The sequence below is a fragment of the Sus scrofa genome, chromosome 4 (assembly GCF_054392235.1).
Source record: "Sus scrofa isolate SSC_HxYL_T2T_F1_AM1 chromosome 4, Sscrofa_HxYL_maternal_Yorkshire_Landrace_v2.0, whole genome shotgun sequence".
Taxonomy (NCBI): domain Eukaryota; kingdom Metazoa; phylum Chordata; class Mammalia; order Artiodactyla; family Suidae; genus Sus; species Sus scrofa.
Window position 1 is genome coordinate 8,272,661 of NC_139386.1, and position 16,338 is coordinate 8,288,998.

The 16,338-nt window shown below is 56.0% G+C and overlaps 2 protein-coding genes across 3 annotated transcripts in view; one reads left to right on the forward strand and one right to left on the reverse strand.

Annotated features, from left to right (window-relative positions):
• TG (thyroglobulin) overlaps positions 1 to 16,338 on the reverse strand; it is a 224,048-nt gene that overhangs the window by 28,955 nt on the left and 178,755 nt on the right. For both annotated transcript variants that reach the window (XM_021088574.2, NM_001168418.2), the window contains 2 exon segments: positions 8,850 to 9,014; positions 7,683 to 7,850 (listed from right to left, as the gene is read on the reverse strand). In XM_021088574.2, coding sequence (XP_020944233.2) covers positions 7,683 to 7,850; positions 8,850 to 9,014 — 333 coding nt within the window.
• Positions 1,871 to 16,338, forward strand: part of SLA (Src like adaptor) — a 58,157-nt gene continuing 43,689 nt past the window's right edge. The window contains exon 1 of the mRNA XM_013996470.3: positions 1,871 to 2,174. The gene's annotated coding sequence lies outside the window, so the exon portion shown is untranslated. The remainder of the gene's footprint in view (positions 2,175 to 16,338) is intronic.

Here is a 16,338-nt window from a genome sequence, read left to right on the forward strand (position 1 = left end):
CGGCCGAGAAAACCAGCCGAGTGCTGGCGACCAGTGGAGATGGAGGAGCCGTGCAAGGGGGTGTGCTTGGGACAAACGTGACACTTCCTCACCCTGCGGTCTCCCCACGGGGGAGAGGCCAGACCTTCCCACCACTGCACTGAAACGGCCCTCGTCCCGGGCGCCTGGGACCCACATCCTGTCAGGTCCGGGGGCCGGATCGCTGACCTCATCTCACACCACTGCCAATGACGTTCTATGCTTGAACCCAGCTTCCTTTCACAAAAGCTTTCTTTTCTTGGATTTCTGTGACACCAAATTTTCCTGGTTTTCTTCCAAATCGGTATCCATAGCGCTGAGCTCTGTCTGGAAGTCCCAGCTCACTCACCAGACGGCTGAGCCAAGCCTGGGCATTTCTCACCAGCACCACACCTTGAACTCCAACTTAAACACGAGCTGGCTCCCGGACCTCGCGACGCACCTCAGCCTGGGCTCTACTGCCTTTGCTACCTCTCTGGAGCCCATCTTCCAGAGGGCTGCCAGAAGGTTCTTTAGGAGAGATGGATCGGTATAACCACTCTAGCTTAGAGCTGCCCACTGCCAGGAGAGTAAGGTCACTTTCACGACACCTGACGGGGTCCTCTCACAGGTGCCCTCCTCCACGTCTGCCTTCCTCCACGTCCGCTCCCTCCAGCACCCACTGGGCCCCCAGTACTCTGGCTTTCGGCGTCCCCCAAACCCGCCCTGTCGCAGGGCCTTTGCACTAGCTGCTCACCTCGCTCCTCCCAGCGGGCCCCCCCTCATCGTTCAGGTCCAGAAGCCACCTCCCTGCTAAAGCGCTCCCCGCATCGTACGGCTTCTCCCCGTCAGCATTACAAGGTGCTTCCGAGCATCCTCATGGGCTGAAGCTCTTACGTTCTTTGCTTACACATCACGTGTCTTTCCCTAGAACAGAAACTCCATGGGCCTCATCTGCTCAGGCGACAATGCTCCCGCAGAGCCTGGAGGAGAGCCACGAGGGGTCGGTCAGCGTGATGGCTGCAGCCTTGAGCGCGGAGTGTGGACGTGAAGGGTTAGGCTGACCTCCCGGCACCCTGCGGGCCCCAGCGTCAGGCCCCACGCTAACTGTAGGGGCCCATGATTTTCTTTGAAAATCCAAAGAAAAAAATACATTACTAGTGAATCTGTAGCAATGAACCCAGCCTGACACTCATCTTTGACCGGCTCAGCCGCAAAATACGTTCACTGATTCGGGGTGGGGGGTGGGTGTGTGAGTCGAACCCGCTGATCCCGGCTTTCTCGGCCCTGAGAACGGTAATTCCTGGTGACAATGCCCAGGGACGCAGGGTCATGGCGCCGGCGTGGAGGGGTCACCGTGTGCAACCCAGAGCCAGGGCCCTTCCCTGGCTCCTGGTAGCTGGGGGCTGTTTCCTCTGCCCAGACGTCCTGGAATCTGCCGGGCTGGTCGCCCTGTGCCCATTCAAGGATGAAGAAACGGCAGCTCAGGCTCGTCAAGCAAGCTGCCTGAGCTGCAAGGCTGAAGCTGGGGACCAAGACCCATTTTTCTGATTCCAGGTCCTGGACTGTCCTCAGAGCCCCACGATGCCCAGGGTCTGGCCCAGGCACCTCCCGGCCCCAAGGGCTGGGGAAGTGGGTAGAGCCTCCCCTCTCGCAGGAAACCCGTGTACTTCCTGGGACTCTTGCACGCTCCTCTGCCATAAGCTGTCACCAAAGGCTTGATTTTCCTGGGCTGGGGCTCGTGCCAGCGCCTGGGGCTGCCAGGTGCCACTTTCTAACTCTCAGATGGGCTGCCCTCCCCCTCCCCGCTCCCCGCAGGGCCCCCACCCCACCTGCTCCTGGCCAAGCTCAGGGGCAGCGCGGCAAGGAGCCCATTCTGATTTTTCTCGCCTTCTTAGGAGAAGCTTGTGCGTAGAGGGGAAGGCAGAGCATTGGCTCTTGGAACAAATCTGCTTTTGATCATGCAAATTAATGCCCGGTTAATGTAGGCAGACTGTCAATTTTACCCGTTAAAGACAGAGAGAGAGAGAGGGTGGGGGGAGAGAGAAAAGAAGAAAAAATCCCCACCACGGCGACTGATGAAGAATTTCAACAGAAAGCTGCTACTTCAGAAAATAAGATTATTCTCCGCGGACGGAGCCCTTCCAGGCGTCTCAGGCAGCGCAGATGCTCCAAGGGTATGTGGTTAACTTCGCTGGTGTCACTAAGACTCCTTGGCTGGGCTGTGGCTGGCTTGGGGGGGTGAGTAGGTGGGTAGGGGCTTCACATGGATTTGCTGGAGGCCCTACCCACCCTCTTTGGTCTGCAGGAATTTAGTGGGTCTCTGCAGAGGTGACAGACGGGAGCGTCCAGGGGTCTGGCTCAGGGTGAGCGGGTCGTCTGCCCCTCCTGGGACTTCCCCAGGAAGCTGGATGGGGTGTGTTTGTGGGCTGGGCTCTGGAGGGTACTGATGCAGGGCTGGCGTGAGAAGAGAGCACGTGTGTGCCTCTGCCATGATTTGGACAAGTGGCTCAGGTCAGGGGAGGCGATGCAGCGACTGTATGTCCTTTGTATTCCCGCTTTCTCGGGATAATCCTCTGGATTGGGGACAAACGCTTTGAGACTGAGACGGTTAAAGAATTCAGTAAAAACCTGGTATTTGTTGCGCGCATGCTGTTTGCAGGCTGCTGCTGCTGCGTGGGTGATGTCTTTCCACATCTTTAGGAGAATAGTGACTGATAATCTCCCGATTTTGCAGACAGGGAAACTGAGGCCTTGGCTCTGAACTCGAATCCTCCTGATTACAATCCACGGACACGCAGGACACTCTCCCCACTCTGCTGACAGACAGCAGCGGGGACCGGGTCCCGGTCAGGTTCTTTGTCACTGGGACACTCCTGCTGGCAGTGTCACTGCGGGCCCAGCGACCCTCTCTTTCCCAACTGCCCTGAGGTCCTGCAGTGAGATGTCCGTCTCTCTGAAGAGTGCATCCAACTGCATTTGAGTTATCTGCTTTGGCCCATTTTCTATGTTGTTACCTGACTGTGAGCTCCCTGAGGGCAGGGATTCTATGTGCATTTATCCCAAAGCCCTAGCACAGCATCTGGCACAGGGTAGGTGACCTCGCTAAGTGCTGCAGAACTAAACGGGCAGGTGTCTGTGATGAAAACACGCTGGAGACCCTGGTTGTGGGTGGACGTGATCTCCCGCCGCTGGTAGGCCGTGCTTCTCCGCACAGACAGGCTGGGAGGCGGTGGGCTGGTGGGGACAGAGAGAGGAGGAGGAGGAGGAGGACGCGTGAGCCTTCGGAACGGGCATCCTGGGGCTCTCCTCGACTAATAATAGCTGGAGGACATGGGTGCTATGGAGCCTCGTGGGGAGAAGTGGAGAAATCCTACCACCCAACCCTGAAGGCAGGTCACGTGCAGGCTGAAGCAAGGGGAGGGAACGCGGAGCATGCGTGAGCAGGGTGTTTGAAACAAAGGAGGGACTTCAGGACCGCGTCCAGAGGGCAGCTGGTAGCTCACTTGGGTGTTTACAGGGCTCCATGGCAGTCCTGTGTTGGGCAGGATTCTGCTGGGCTATGAGCTGTCTGTAGGGTGCAGGTGGTGCTAGAGCATTGCCATCCCGTTCCAGGGTTTAGCACCCACAACAGGAGCCCAGAGGGCCTGCAGTGGCGACCTGGCTTTGCAAGTGACTTGTTAGGTGACCTTGGGACAATCATTAAACCTCTCGAAACCTGTTTCTTCCTCATTACAATGGCCTTAAATGTTGGTTCTTGAGTATGGCGCCCACAGCACTCTGGCTGAGATAAAATAAAATGCAAAGCCCTTTGCACTGAGGGACCCTGACGGTAGCTGGTTCTGTGGCCGCGTGAGCGCCCAGCACACTGTCCCTGGTGGATGGCAAGCTTGTGGACAGAAGGCTGGGCTTTTCCCAGAGGGCTGGATGGAAGAGGATGCCTTTGGGGTGGGAAAGACCTGGATTTCAATTCTGGCTTCTCTCAGAACTGATTTCCCAGCTGAAAATCAGTGATAATAATTCCCGCTTCACGGGGTCACTTGGGGACAAATTACTTCCTCGAGGATTCCTAGGTTAGATCCATAATTTCATTCTTCTAATCTCACGAAGGCGCACTGAGCACCTAATGTGTTCCGGGCCCTCCGTAGGCATCAGAGATACGGCGGAAGGCAGGAGAGAGAACGTCTCAGAGCTTGTGGGGCTCGCACTCTCACTGAGGAGGAATTACGGGAGATATAACATGTCCAGGGGTACCAGTGCTGAGGACGGGGAGCAGGAGAAGGAGGAGAGAGGATGGTGGGGGCGTGATAGCCTTTCCACCAGTGTGGTCCAGCAAGTTCTCACTCAAGAAGCAGACCCTGAAGGAAGTGAGGCGGTGAGTTACCCGGAGAAGGACATTCTAGAAGAGGGAACAGAGAGCGCCAAGACCCTGAGGTGGGAGTGTGCTTGGCAGAGTTGAGGAGCACCAGGAGGACCAGCTGGGTGGAAGCACAGAGAGCAAGGGGAGGGAGGAGCATCAGGAGAGGAGACTGGGCCCAAACGGGGGCCACATCAGATAGTGGTGACGAAGGACTGTGGCTTTTCCTCTGCTGCTGCTGAGATGGTGACGGCAGCGAGAGGACCTGGCTGGGGGCGGGCAGTTCGCTCTGGCTGTAGTCAGAGAAGCACTGAGACATCTACATGAGGCTGTCAAGTGGACCGTGGGCTAACCCAATCTAGAGTTCAAGGGAAAAGCCCAGGCAGGAAGTAGAGTCAGGCTGGAGGTGCATGCCTAGATGTCAGCGGGTGATGGCACCGGAAGTGTGGGAGTGGCCTCAAATCCAGCTGTCCCTACGTCCCCCTTCCTCCCTGTTCTCTGCACTGTCAGCACCGGGCTGGGGTCCCAGCAGGACACAGGCTCACAAGAACCCCCGATGGCTGCAGCAGTGCCTGTTCACAGGCGAGTAAACGGAGAGGGGAAGTAAGAGAGGAAGAGTCTAGCTAGGAACCGAAGTGCTGAAGGCGCGCCGCCCGGGCCGGGGTTTGGATGCGCACTGTGAACAGGGCTGGGTGCTGCCCCGCCATGTCCTCCCAGCCCCCACCTGATCCTGGCGCCCAGACTCTAAGGCTCGCTCTCCTATCCACCTCCTGGGGCACCAGGCACAAGGACCAGGGGAACATCTCCCTGAGAGCCTCAGAGGGGAACCCAATGAGAGCAGCAGACATGCGATGCAGAGAAGACATCCTGAGCCTCTGGATGCAGGCTCCCTGCTGGAGGGCTAGGGAATTCAGGATGGCGCTGGGAAACTCCCAAGATGCTACTGGGTGAGGACCAGGAAAGACCAAGGCAGCCGCAGACCACCCTGTTATGACAGGCTGGCATCATTCGAAAATATAAATGTGGGCTTCCCTTTGGTCAACCCCAGCACCAATTGGCCAATAAGAAGTCCCCATGGAGTTCCCTGGTAGCCTAGAGGTTACTGCCATGGCACAGGTTCGGTCCCTGGCCCAGGGACTTCCGCGTGTCAAGAGTTTGGCAAAAAAAAAAAAAAAGGAAAGAAAGAACGATCCCCTGCCCATAGCACCAATGGATGGCTTTTCCACTGCAGGTGGCGGGAGTGTGGGAACTTGCTGCCAGGGCCTGCCTTCCCCACCTGTCTAGACTGATCCGCAGCTCCCACGAATGTACGTCTTCCTCTCTAAGGTCAGAAATGGCTGGGATGCACTGTCAGGGCCTGGTCCAAAGAATCAGAGCTGGATATCGGATCTTCTGTGCAAAGGTGCCATATTCTCCTCTGCTCCGACATCTCTGAAACGAGGTGTTGCCTGGACAAGGGTCCAGGGCCAGTACGTTTATCCTAGAGGGTGTCGTCCCCACGTTGAATGGGTGGAGCGCACAGCACAGACGTGAGAACATTTGTTTCTTTCTGAGGCTTTAAGGGTTTTTTTGATTTTGTTTTGAATCTTTTATAACAATTAGCATAGGAGTATGCATACTTATAATTTTTACTCCAAGGACTATACGTAACTATTTTTAAACGAGTGACAGTCTCAATCTAAAGTCATGTGAAGACCCACTACTTGAGAGAAGAAAAGCCAGGCCTCGTGGCGGAGAGTGGCATGTTTTCAGTGTTTCCTGAGTGTTAGTCTGGTTCAGACATCAAGCTGCAGCCTGGTAAAGAGCTGAATTCCATCTGGGTCCCCGCAGAAAAGCAGAGATGGATCAGAGGGAAAAGACCCCTCTCCGTGGCCGTGAGTCAACTGGACAGACGCTTATAGTGACTAAGCTCAGTTCTATGCCACCAACCCCAGCACATGCACACGCATGCACACGCACACACACCACACTGCTCTCTATCCATACGCATGTGTGTGCACACCTATATGCATGTATGTTATGTGTAACATGACCATCAGTGACATCAGCAGCAGTAAATTCACAGTGTTCTCTTTCACACAGCCACACGTCCTGAGAAAGCCCACGTTAATTAACCGCTTGCTGTGTCTCCTGCACCACCACACAGAAACATATACAGTTATACACATTCACATATTAAAAGACGTACGCGGGTTGGTTGTTTCATAGAAACACGAATGCTACCTTCATTTCACGATCCTCTGCGTTCTTACCTTCTGCTGTGCATTTAACAGCACATCACGGGCCTCTCGCAAGCCAGGAGAGATGTCTCTGGTACATTCTTTTCACCCTCAGCATCATATTCCATAGCTTACATGAATCTTAATTTGGTCAGCCATTGCCCTATTACTGGCCATTTGAGCGGCTTCCCAAGTTTTGTCACAATGGTCAATGCTATGATTAGTGCCTCGTACACAGACCGTGCCAAAGCGGCGCCTTCCTCGCTGTAGGAGGGGTTCCCCGGAGTGAGGGCGATCACCCAGGGGAACAGGGGAACCCACTGGAGGCAAGATCCCATTTGGCTGCACGAATGATTTTTGTGGTTGTTGCTAATTACAATGCTACTGCCTCATAATCAGTAGCGTCAGTCTGAGCCCCGTGTTGAGGGGGTGTGTGCTTACTGTGTGTCACACGTTGGGGCCACCATCGCAGGTGGACAACCTAGACGGCCTATCAGGAACAGCTTGACCAGGAGGGGCAGGCGGGCGGGCCAGGGGAGAGCGTGCCCCACCTCTTCCAGGGCAGCCGCATCCTAGTGGCCTGAGCAGGAAGTGCAGGCCCAGGCAGATAAAGGACAGCACCAGGCTCTGGCACCTTGCTGTGTCCCCGAGAAGCCACAGGAAGCGTGCCTGGTCCATGCTTTCCTGGGACGGCTCAGAGGTTTGGAGGGCTGGTGCTTGGATTTCGCTGCCAGGAATCCCTTCAGGCCCCCGCCTCTCCTTCTCCCGGTCTCTGGGGGACAGGCATCCTTGGTGAGGCGGGGGTACCCACAGCCTGGAACCCTGAAGCCACAGAGCTCCTGGGTTGGCCCCACCCACAATTTCCCACAGCCATTCCTTCACAAATGTAAATTGTGGATGTGTCTTATTTCTGGAGCTCGGGAGGTGTTTTATTTCTGAACCCCATCCCCCACCACCTCCCAAACTCCTTATGGAGCCTTTGCATATGTGGTTTTCCAGGGATTTTTTCATAAATAAGCAAGTAAGCCGATGACCCTTGATCAAGGTCAGATGTAGGTCCAGGGACACTGGCCACAGGCAGCCAGGGCCCCGAGCCTCCTCCCGCCTACCTTCACGGCCTTGGCTCTGTCGATGAGCCCGTCGTCCTGAGAGCTCCCGATGAGCAGGTCCAGCTTTGCCCGTGGAGGCCGCTGCAGTGCCCTGGCTGGCGCCTCTCGCAGGAGCTGGCCGTCGACCACAGGACCCCAGTAGTGAAAAGGGCCACTCACAGCCAGGAGCTGCAGTGGGTGCAAAGGGGGCCATTATTTCTAAGGACTTTATCCTTTTTTTTTAAAGATACTGGAAGAGCCAGTTGCACTGCTTCACTTAATCAGGTCTCAACCATAATGGACACTAACGCTGGTTATTCATCCGAGGCTCTACTGGGAAATAAGAGGAAAGTGACCAGGACCACAGGCCGCAGGAGACCAGGCAACAGTGCCAGGGGTGGGAGCCGAGTCTTGCTCTGAGCAGTGTTTGGTCCCAGGGAGGCATCGCAGACCCTGGGGGAGGAATGGATAAGCCTGAGCCTGTATCTGGACAAGGAAGGCAGGAGGAGACACTGATCATGGCGAGGGTGGCGGCCAAAGGCAGGAGACGACAAGGAACTCACCAGCTCCCGCCACTCTCCGCTCAGCCCACATTTGCAGGCGCTGAGGATAAGACTCGCTCCAGGGCTAGGAGTCCCTGAGTCACTGCCGCAGGGATTAAACCAGCTCAGATGACAAGAGCTATTCATGCTGGTGTTCCCTTTGTTAATATCAGGGCCAGCCAGGGACTGGGGGCCATGAGCAGGGTTTTCCAGGCTGGAGAAGGGAGCACTCAGCTGTCCTGTCTAAGGGGGCACAGTGGCCTCACTCCACTGCAGCCATGACCACAGCACTCAGTACATGTCCCAGTGACCAGGGGCCAACACGGACCCGGCACAGACAAGACACTTCACCTATGTCACTTCATTTTCACTTCCTTCTCTGTAAGCGCCCATCATTCTCCCCATCGCCCAGAGAAAACGCGGTGTGCAGAGAGCACTGTCGACCCTGGGGGCCCAGGCTTGGTCCACTAAGTACAGAGGCCCACACAGGGCCCAGGGTGGGGGGCCAGGGAATATGCATTCTCGCTCCACCTGGTCATCCACCTACCGCGTGGCCTTGGAGGGGGTCCCGTCTGCCCTCTAGTCCTGGTTTCTGTTTGTAAAAGACCCGAGAACGTCCTTCCCCCACCCACACACGAGTGCCCACCTTGCTCTGGGCGTCATTGAGGAGGCTGGCAGGCTCCCGGCGGAGGCAGGATACCATTTCTGGGATGGACGAGGTGGGGCAGCCAACCTCCTTGGCCAAAGCTGCTGCCTGCTGCTGAGCCCTGTCCGGCCTGATGACGGCGGCGGGGGAGAGCACGGAGCCGCCCTGGAAGAGAAAGCAGACTCAGGGCCGAAGGTCTAGACGATCCACCTGCTCAGCCCAGGGACCTCAGGACGGCATCAGGGCCCCGCATCCTTCATGGAGGCGTGGGAGTCCCGGACCCTCTCCCGGAAGCCCGCAGGCCTTTGGGAGGCCGGGACTGATCAACACCATGTCAATATACTGTGTGATCTTTTTCTTTCTTTTTTTTTTAATGGTTATTTCCCCAACACAATTCTTCGTCTACTGCACAGCACGCGTATGTTACACATACATGTACGCATTCTATGTTCTCACATTCTCATGCTCCATCATAAGTGACCAGACATGGTTCTGAGTGCGGCACAGCAGCATCTCATTGCGGGATCTTGAACGAGTCTCCCTGGAAGGTGAGGGCAGCGGATGGAGGGATAGATTGAGTCTATATAGTTACAGATTGAGGCAAAGGGCTGACGGTGGTTGAACGGAGGTAAAGATCAGAGCTGTCCCCTGGGAGGGGGACTCTGCAGAAGTGGACACGTCCCACTGCCCCCTCCTGGAGGGCTCCTTCTACAGCAAGCTGTCCTGGCTCAGTTAAGATGAGTCGGACTTTAACCCAGATGCCCACCGAGGAGGTGATGGAGACGCCGTCACTGTGAAGGGAAAGGCTCTCAGCAAGGCCACTGCAGGTCTCTGTGAAAACTTCAGGTCGCTGGGAGCACTTCCCCTCTGAGAAGGCAGCTGGTGGTGGCATCAGGCCTTCTGCCCAGGGTGGAAGAGGTGAGCTGAGCGGGGTCTTGACGAGAGTGGGTTCCCGGGCCTGTCCTCTGCGGGTCACAGCCCGCCTCCAGCTCAGACGCTGGCTGCGCACCCCGGGAGCAGGGACAGCACGGGCAGGACTGCTGCCGCCACTGCGTCACTTGTGGTGCTGCCGCTGACAAGGGTAACAGGACGGCCACTGACTGGGGACGGGCGTGAACGCAAGAGCTTCGGCCTTTTCCTCTCGTTGCATCCACAAGACAGCATGTGAGGCAGCAGCTGTTACTGTCTCCATTTTATAAATGTGGAAAATAAAACACAGGGAAATGAAGTAGCCTGGCTAAAGTCGCCAGTCTTGTCAGAGGTGGGACAAGCCTGAGGCTCCAGACTCTGCTGAGCTCCAGGAACCTGGGCAGAAAGTGGAAGGTTCTAGATCTTCAACCAGCCTCTGTGAGGAGGGGTGGCTGGGCCGGAGAGGACTGTCCATGAAGCACTTACTACCTCCGGCCAGGAGGTCCCCTCCCAAGGACTTTGCTTCGCCTGTGTCATCTTCACAACAAGCCTAGGAGGTGGGTAGGACTGCCACCCCACTCTGCAGATAGGCAAACTGAGGCGCCGAGAGGAGGGGGAGAATTCGCACTTATCAAGAATCTAGTATGTTCCAGCCACAGTTACAATACTCCATCTATATGAGCTCCTTAGATGCTCTCCTCGACCTGAGACGTAAATGTTATCTACCCCCTTATCGCAGAGAAGGGGCAGGCAAGACACAGAGAGGTTCAGTATCTTGCCCAATGTCACACAGCTGGTGAGCGGCAGAGCCAGGGCTCCGGACCCCCCAGCCCACCCCTGGGTCCTGCCCTCACCCCCACACGATGCCAAGTGTGTTCTCACGCCCAGGACACCTCCTCCATCCTGGGGCTGACCTCTGCCCTCCTGCTCCTGATGTAAAGACAGTGCCGAGCTGGCTGCCTCCGTGGTGTCTGCTTCCATTGGAGGCCCTGCCCGGAGCTAAAAACACCAGCAACACGGAGTTTGGAGGCCTTGTACGAGAGACAAGTTTACCGGAGGGTGCTGCTCCCCCCGGGTCTTTGAGAGAACCTTTGAGGTGACGAGAGGAAGCATTCTGGACACTGTAAAGCGGGGTGCCCACACCCCCCTGGGTCTTGATGCTGGTATCCGCTGTTTAAAAGCGACAAGAGACAGATGCGTGGAGGGAGGGAGGCCTGTGCTTCTGGGTGCCCGCTGGACCTGCTTCCTGGAAAGAGGTGGTGCCTTCCAGTGCTGCCTCCAGAGGTCAGGGCTGAGGGTCACAGGCAAGGCACAGGGTCTGCAACCAGAACAGGCTGCCCTGAGGGTAGACAGAGCACTCGGAACGGCACTGGACAGAGCAGAGGCCCAGAGGGCAGGCGGGGGCTGGGCCCAGGACAGGGCCTGTCTGCCAGGAGGGTCGAGTTCAAGTCCCAGAAGCGGAATGCAGTGCAGGGTAGGTGCTCTGTGCCCCAGACTTGGGCCGGAGTCCAAGGATGACCTCCCTCTTCCTCATCACCCACCCTCCTGGGTACCACAGAGATGGAAGTACCATCCACAAAGCTCCAGGGCGGGTGAGATGCTTAAGAAACAAGAGCTAACCCCGATGGAGAGTTTCTGTGCATCCTCAGCATCTGACAGATACTGATGTACCTAAGCTCACAAGCATCCCAGGAGGCAGGGGGAATTCTCGCCCCATCCTGTAGATGAGAGGCTTTAAGGCACAGAGGGTCTCTGCGGCTCTTCAGCCCAGGGCTTGCACCGAGCTTCAGCGTCTATAAACCAGGGAGAGTGTTAATTCCCAGGCTCAAGCAATAATAAAACTATTCCACGTAGAATGGATCAGCCATGAGGTCCTACAGCACAGGGAGCTATAGCCAGGCTCTTGGGCTAGAACACGATGGAAGACAGTATGAGAAAAGGAATGCACACACATGTATGACTGGGTCACTTTGCAAGACACTGTTGATCAACTATACTTGAATTAAAAAAATTAAAAAAAAATTTCAAGTGAAACCCCGGCCTACCCAGGGCCGGGTGTTCAGCCTGGGTGGCGTTGAGTCAGGGTCATGTGTGGAGTCCTTGTGCCTGCAGGTTCATCTCTCCCATGACATGGGGTCTGCTTCTCTGAGAACCCCCGGACGTGTTCAGTCTGAAGAGAAAGCACACACGCACACACACACACACGCACGCACACACTGATCCACACTCACGATGCTCAACGTCAAAGCCCCGTGAGCTGACAAAGTGCAGGAGGCGGGCTGGCCGCCGAGCCGGGCTGGCCCCGGGCAGGCCGCGAGGAGATGGGGGCTGCGGACGGGGCTGCTGGTGAGCTCCGCATCCTCCATGGACATAAAGAGCTGGAGTCCTGGACCCGGTGAGGAAGTGGTTAAAGGCGTGGGTGACACTGCCATCGCGAGCTGGCTCAAAGAACTTTCCTCTCTTCAAGCACTTTGTTTTAATCGATCTTTCTGAAGGAAACCACACACTTCACGGAAAATCAGTGGTTAAACAGGCCAACGGCTGGCTCAGCCCTCACGGTGAAGCACTTGCTTGGAGACAAAGAACCAGGGGGTTGGCGGAGTGGCTGGTGCCCAGAGTCCTGCCAAGAGCAGGGGTGGGAGTGTTGGGGGCAGAAGGACTGGGTTCGAGCTCCAGCCCCGTTACTCGCGGATGAAGTGGCCTTGGGTGAGAGAGTGACGCTCACCGGTGAACGGGAACCACGGACCTACTGCCCAGGTCCCGTGATGCCCAGGAGATGGTGGGGCATCCCCCGTTCCCCATGCGGGGTGGCGAGGTCCCTACCGCTGATGGCACCGTGGGGCCCAGGGTAGAGTCTCCCGCCTGCACTGTCACGGCAGCTGTCCCCAGCCCTGGGCCCGCGCCTTATCTAAATCTGACCTAGCTATCAAGTGGCAATGAGTTTCCGCTTGCTGATGTTGGGTTTTTTTTAGCTTTAAAAATAGCGCAGGGAAAAACCGCGATTGCTGACCGCTGCTTTTTCTTTCTGGAGCCTCTGGACATGGTAAGGTGTCTTGACCTCAGTCAGCCGCTTCGGCCCCTCAGAGCCAGGACCTGCCCCGGTCAAGCACACGCGAGGACCACACAGTCACAGACAGGAAGACACAGTGCAGTCAGGCACAGACACACTGGTGCACACGCACGCAGCCACACACACATCCCCCCCAAAACGCACCAAGACACAGTAGAAAGATGCTCACACACGGACACACCAGACTTCCTTGAAACAGACACCTCAGTGAGCGCCTCACAGGCCTGCCATGAAAAGCAGCAGGAGGGGCTAGTTTCTGTGACAGATGCCACGGCTCCAGGAGGCCTGGTGGCCCTTTCTCAGGGGGAGGGGTGAGTCCGAGGGGGGATCTCTGGGGGGAAGACCAGGCCTCCAGGAGGTGCCGGCTCCTCAGCCCCTCCCCTGCGCCCCTCACACCCCTCCACCCACCTCGCATGTGGGTCCCTCATCTGCGAGGGGGATGGTGACATTACCTCGAGGGGAAAGAGGGGCCAGGCGGGGAGCTAGGGGCCCGCCTGGGTCACTGTGTGGACTCGGGAGCTAATGCACGCAGTGGCCTGCCCATGGACGTAACGACAGACCACGATAATTATCACCTGAAGCGCTCTGGCCGCCATCCAGGCACTCCGGAGGGCTGTGCGTGGAAAGGCTGGTTTACACCAAAGTGACCCTGTGCGGTGGGGACAGGGTTATCCCCACCTTACAGGGGACCCCACTCAGGGTCAGGGATCGGGCCACTTGTGTCATGGCCACTTGTGTCACGGCACTGGGATTGGAACCCAGGCAGCTGGCTCCTTGCAACCTGTTCTAACCTGTGCGCCCTCAGTCTTATGGCTGTGGTCCCGAGTCCCTTTCTGTCCCTGTGTGAATGGGAGGCCGAGGCGAAGGGGAAGGTCATGGCTCAGGGTCCAGGCAGACCTGGGTTTTGACCGCAGCTCTGCTCCCTGCCATCCTGCCAACTCCCCCGTGTCGCTCTGGGCTTCCCGCTCCTGATCTGAAAAATGGGGATAGAATGATGAATGTTTACAGAGCTGATGTCCCGATTAAACGAGATAGTGGATGTAAATACCTGACGTGGAATTATTCCTCAGGAAAGGTAGTCAGTCTCATCATGCCGAATATTGTCAGCCATGTGTTTAACTCCTACAATCTGACTTCGTGTCACGGCCTAAAAAGTCCCTTCATTAGATGCATCGTTATAAACCCAGTGACAGGTAGTCCCTTGCAAGTCCCTCGCAACTTCTGTCTTGGAGTTCCCACCCTCGCATCCGGCTTTTTGAAAACACAGACTACATCCGGCAGGACCCACATATTAGTGGCCTCAGACAAGGCTCTCTAGCTTCATGGTAAGAGAGAGCCAGGGATTCTCGTGCTTTGGAAATTCGGGGCAGGGGGAGAGTTCTGAGCATGAGGGTGCTGCACGTGAGTGGGACTTGATGGAGAAGAGGACAGAGGGCAGGTGCACAGGGATGGCAGGTGAATTGAGGTCTGATTACCCACCAGAACACTAGCAGGTAGCAGCTGGTTTTCAGCATCCCAGCAACGTCAGGACAGGACTTGGACTCAGAAAAACATGGCTTGAGTGAGGACGCCGGTGACTGTGTAGTGAAAACCAGGGCTGGCTGGCTGGATGCAGGGATGGACCAGCCACTTCTCCGGAGTGTAGAGGGTGTGTGCACGGGGTGGGGGGTGGTGAGGAGCAAAGCTGAGAGGGCATAGAAGCCTAGGCACGAGGGGCAATGAGAAGGCAGTGAAGCCCGGGATGCAGGGCAGGCATCACCCAGGTAACCAGGAGGACTCAGTAAGGGACGTCTGAACAGGGTGTCAGAGGAGGTATTTTAGGAATGTCCTGGAATCATTTGTCTTCACAGCTCAGGGAAGAAAATGGCTCATAGCACCGAGGAGCCCTCAGCAAGTGGGCACAAAGCCTCCTTAGGCTGCACTTCTGATGGCAGAGGGGGGGATGACTCCTCCTATTTCATTTTATTTTATTTAGAAGTTGGGATGACTTCTTTTCTTCTTTTCTTTTTCCTTTCCTTTCTTTTCACTTTATTTGTCGCATGTGTGGCATATGGAAGTTCCCAGGCTAGGGGTCAAATGGGAGCTGTGGCTGCCGACCTATGCCACAGCTACAGCGATACAGGATCCGTGCCTCATCTGCGACCTACGCCTCAGCTGAGTGCAACCCTGGATCCTTAACCCACTGAGCAAGGCCAGAGATCGAATCCACATCTTCATGGATGCTGGTTGGGTTCTTAACCTGCTGAGCCACAACAGGAACTCCAGCACAGCTATTCCTCCACGCCCAGAGCCTAGCACAGAGCTTGGTGCAGGGCAGGCCTTCGCTGAACATGAGCAGAAGGGAACTCAAAGGAGTGGCCGGACGGGAGCCACCAGCAATGGGAGAGGCCCGTCTGAAGCAGGAAGTCCCGCAGAGGCTCGTGCGGCCCGAGGAGAAAAGAGCGAGGCAGGGGCCACAGCATCACTGCCGCTGCCCTGCGTTGGACCCCCTCGGGGTGACAGGCCCAGACCTGGAAACTTGTGACCAGAATATCACAGACTAGCTGGGTTGGGGAACCACTGAGGCAGCCGAGACAACTTGGGGGAACTCTGCGAACTAAGGCCGAGATAGCCTTTTTTTTTTTTTTAAATCTGCTCTCCATCCAAGTTGGTGTTAGTATTCTCTTTAATCTTTTCCACACTGAAATCGTCTTTTCTGGATCCCTAAAAGCACGAGTTTCACTCTAATTTGTAACACTTCGATTTTAGCAACATTTCCGTCAAAGGGATGATAATTAACATGACTTTGATCTTGAAACCCTAGTCTTCGGGCCCAAAGCACGCTTTCCTCTTCTTCTTCTTCTTCTTCTTCAGGATCAGCAGTTCTTGGTTTGAGTTGGTGAAAGCCCAGGGGATTTTGGAGGAGGAACAAAAAAAAAAAAAAAAAGGTCTATCTTAGCCTTTGTTCTGTCCTTTGTCGACCAGAAAGGTACACCTGGAGCAGATGAATCGGACCCCAGGAGAGCGCCAGAAAGTCCGGGCTGGAAGGTGGCTCAGCCAGTGCTTCTTTGTTTATGGAGACGTGTGTGCGTGTGTGTGTGTGTGTGTGTGTGTGTGTGTGTGTGTGTGTGTACAAAATCCTTCCTCTCCCAGCCCCAGCGCCCTCCACTCTGAAGCTCCGGCCATGCACCTTGCCGCAGGAGGTGGACAGAGGGTGCTGTGTGAGAACTCAACCCAGGGCCGGGTTCAGGGCAAACTCTCCAGAGGCTTCTCCTCCTTCGATGTCTCTCAGAAGGACCGCGGCAGGCCAGCCCTTCACTGACTACGTCTATGTTGTTGTTCCCTTTAAAACTTGAAAACAACTCCCAGTGTAGAAAAGTGGGGTCGTGCTCCATAACTCCCGGCTGGTGGCAGGGGTTAGGACTTGTGGGTACATATACACAAAGGAATACGACTCGGCCATAAAAAGAACAAAATAATGTCATTCGTAGCAACATGGATGCACCTGGAGATTCTTACACTAAGTGAAGT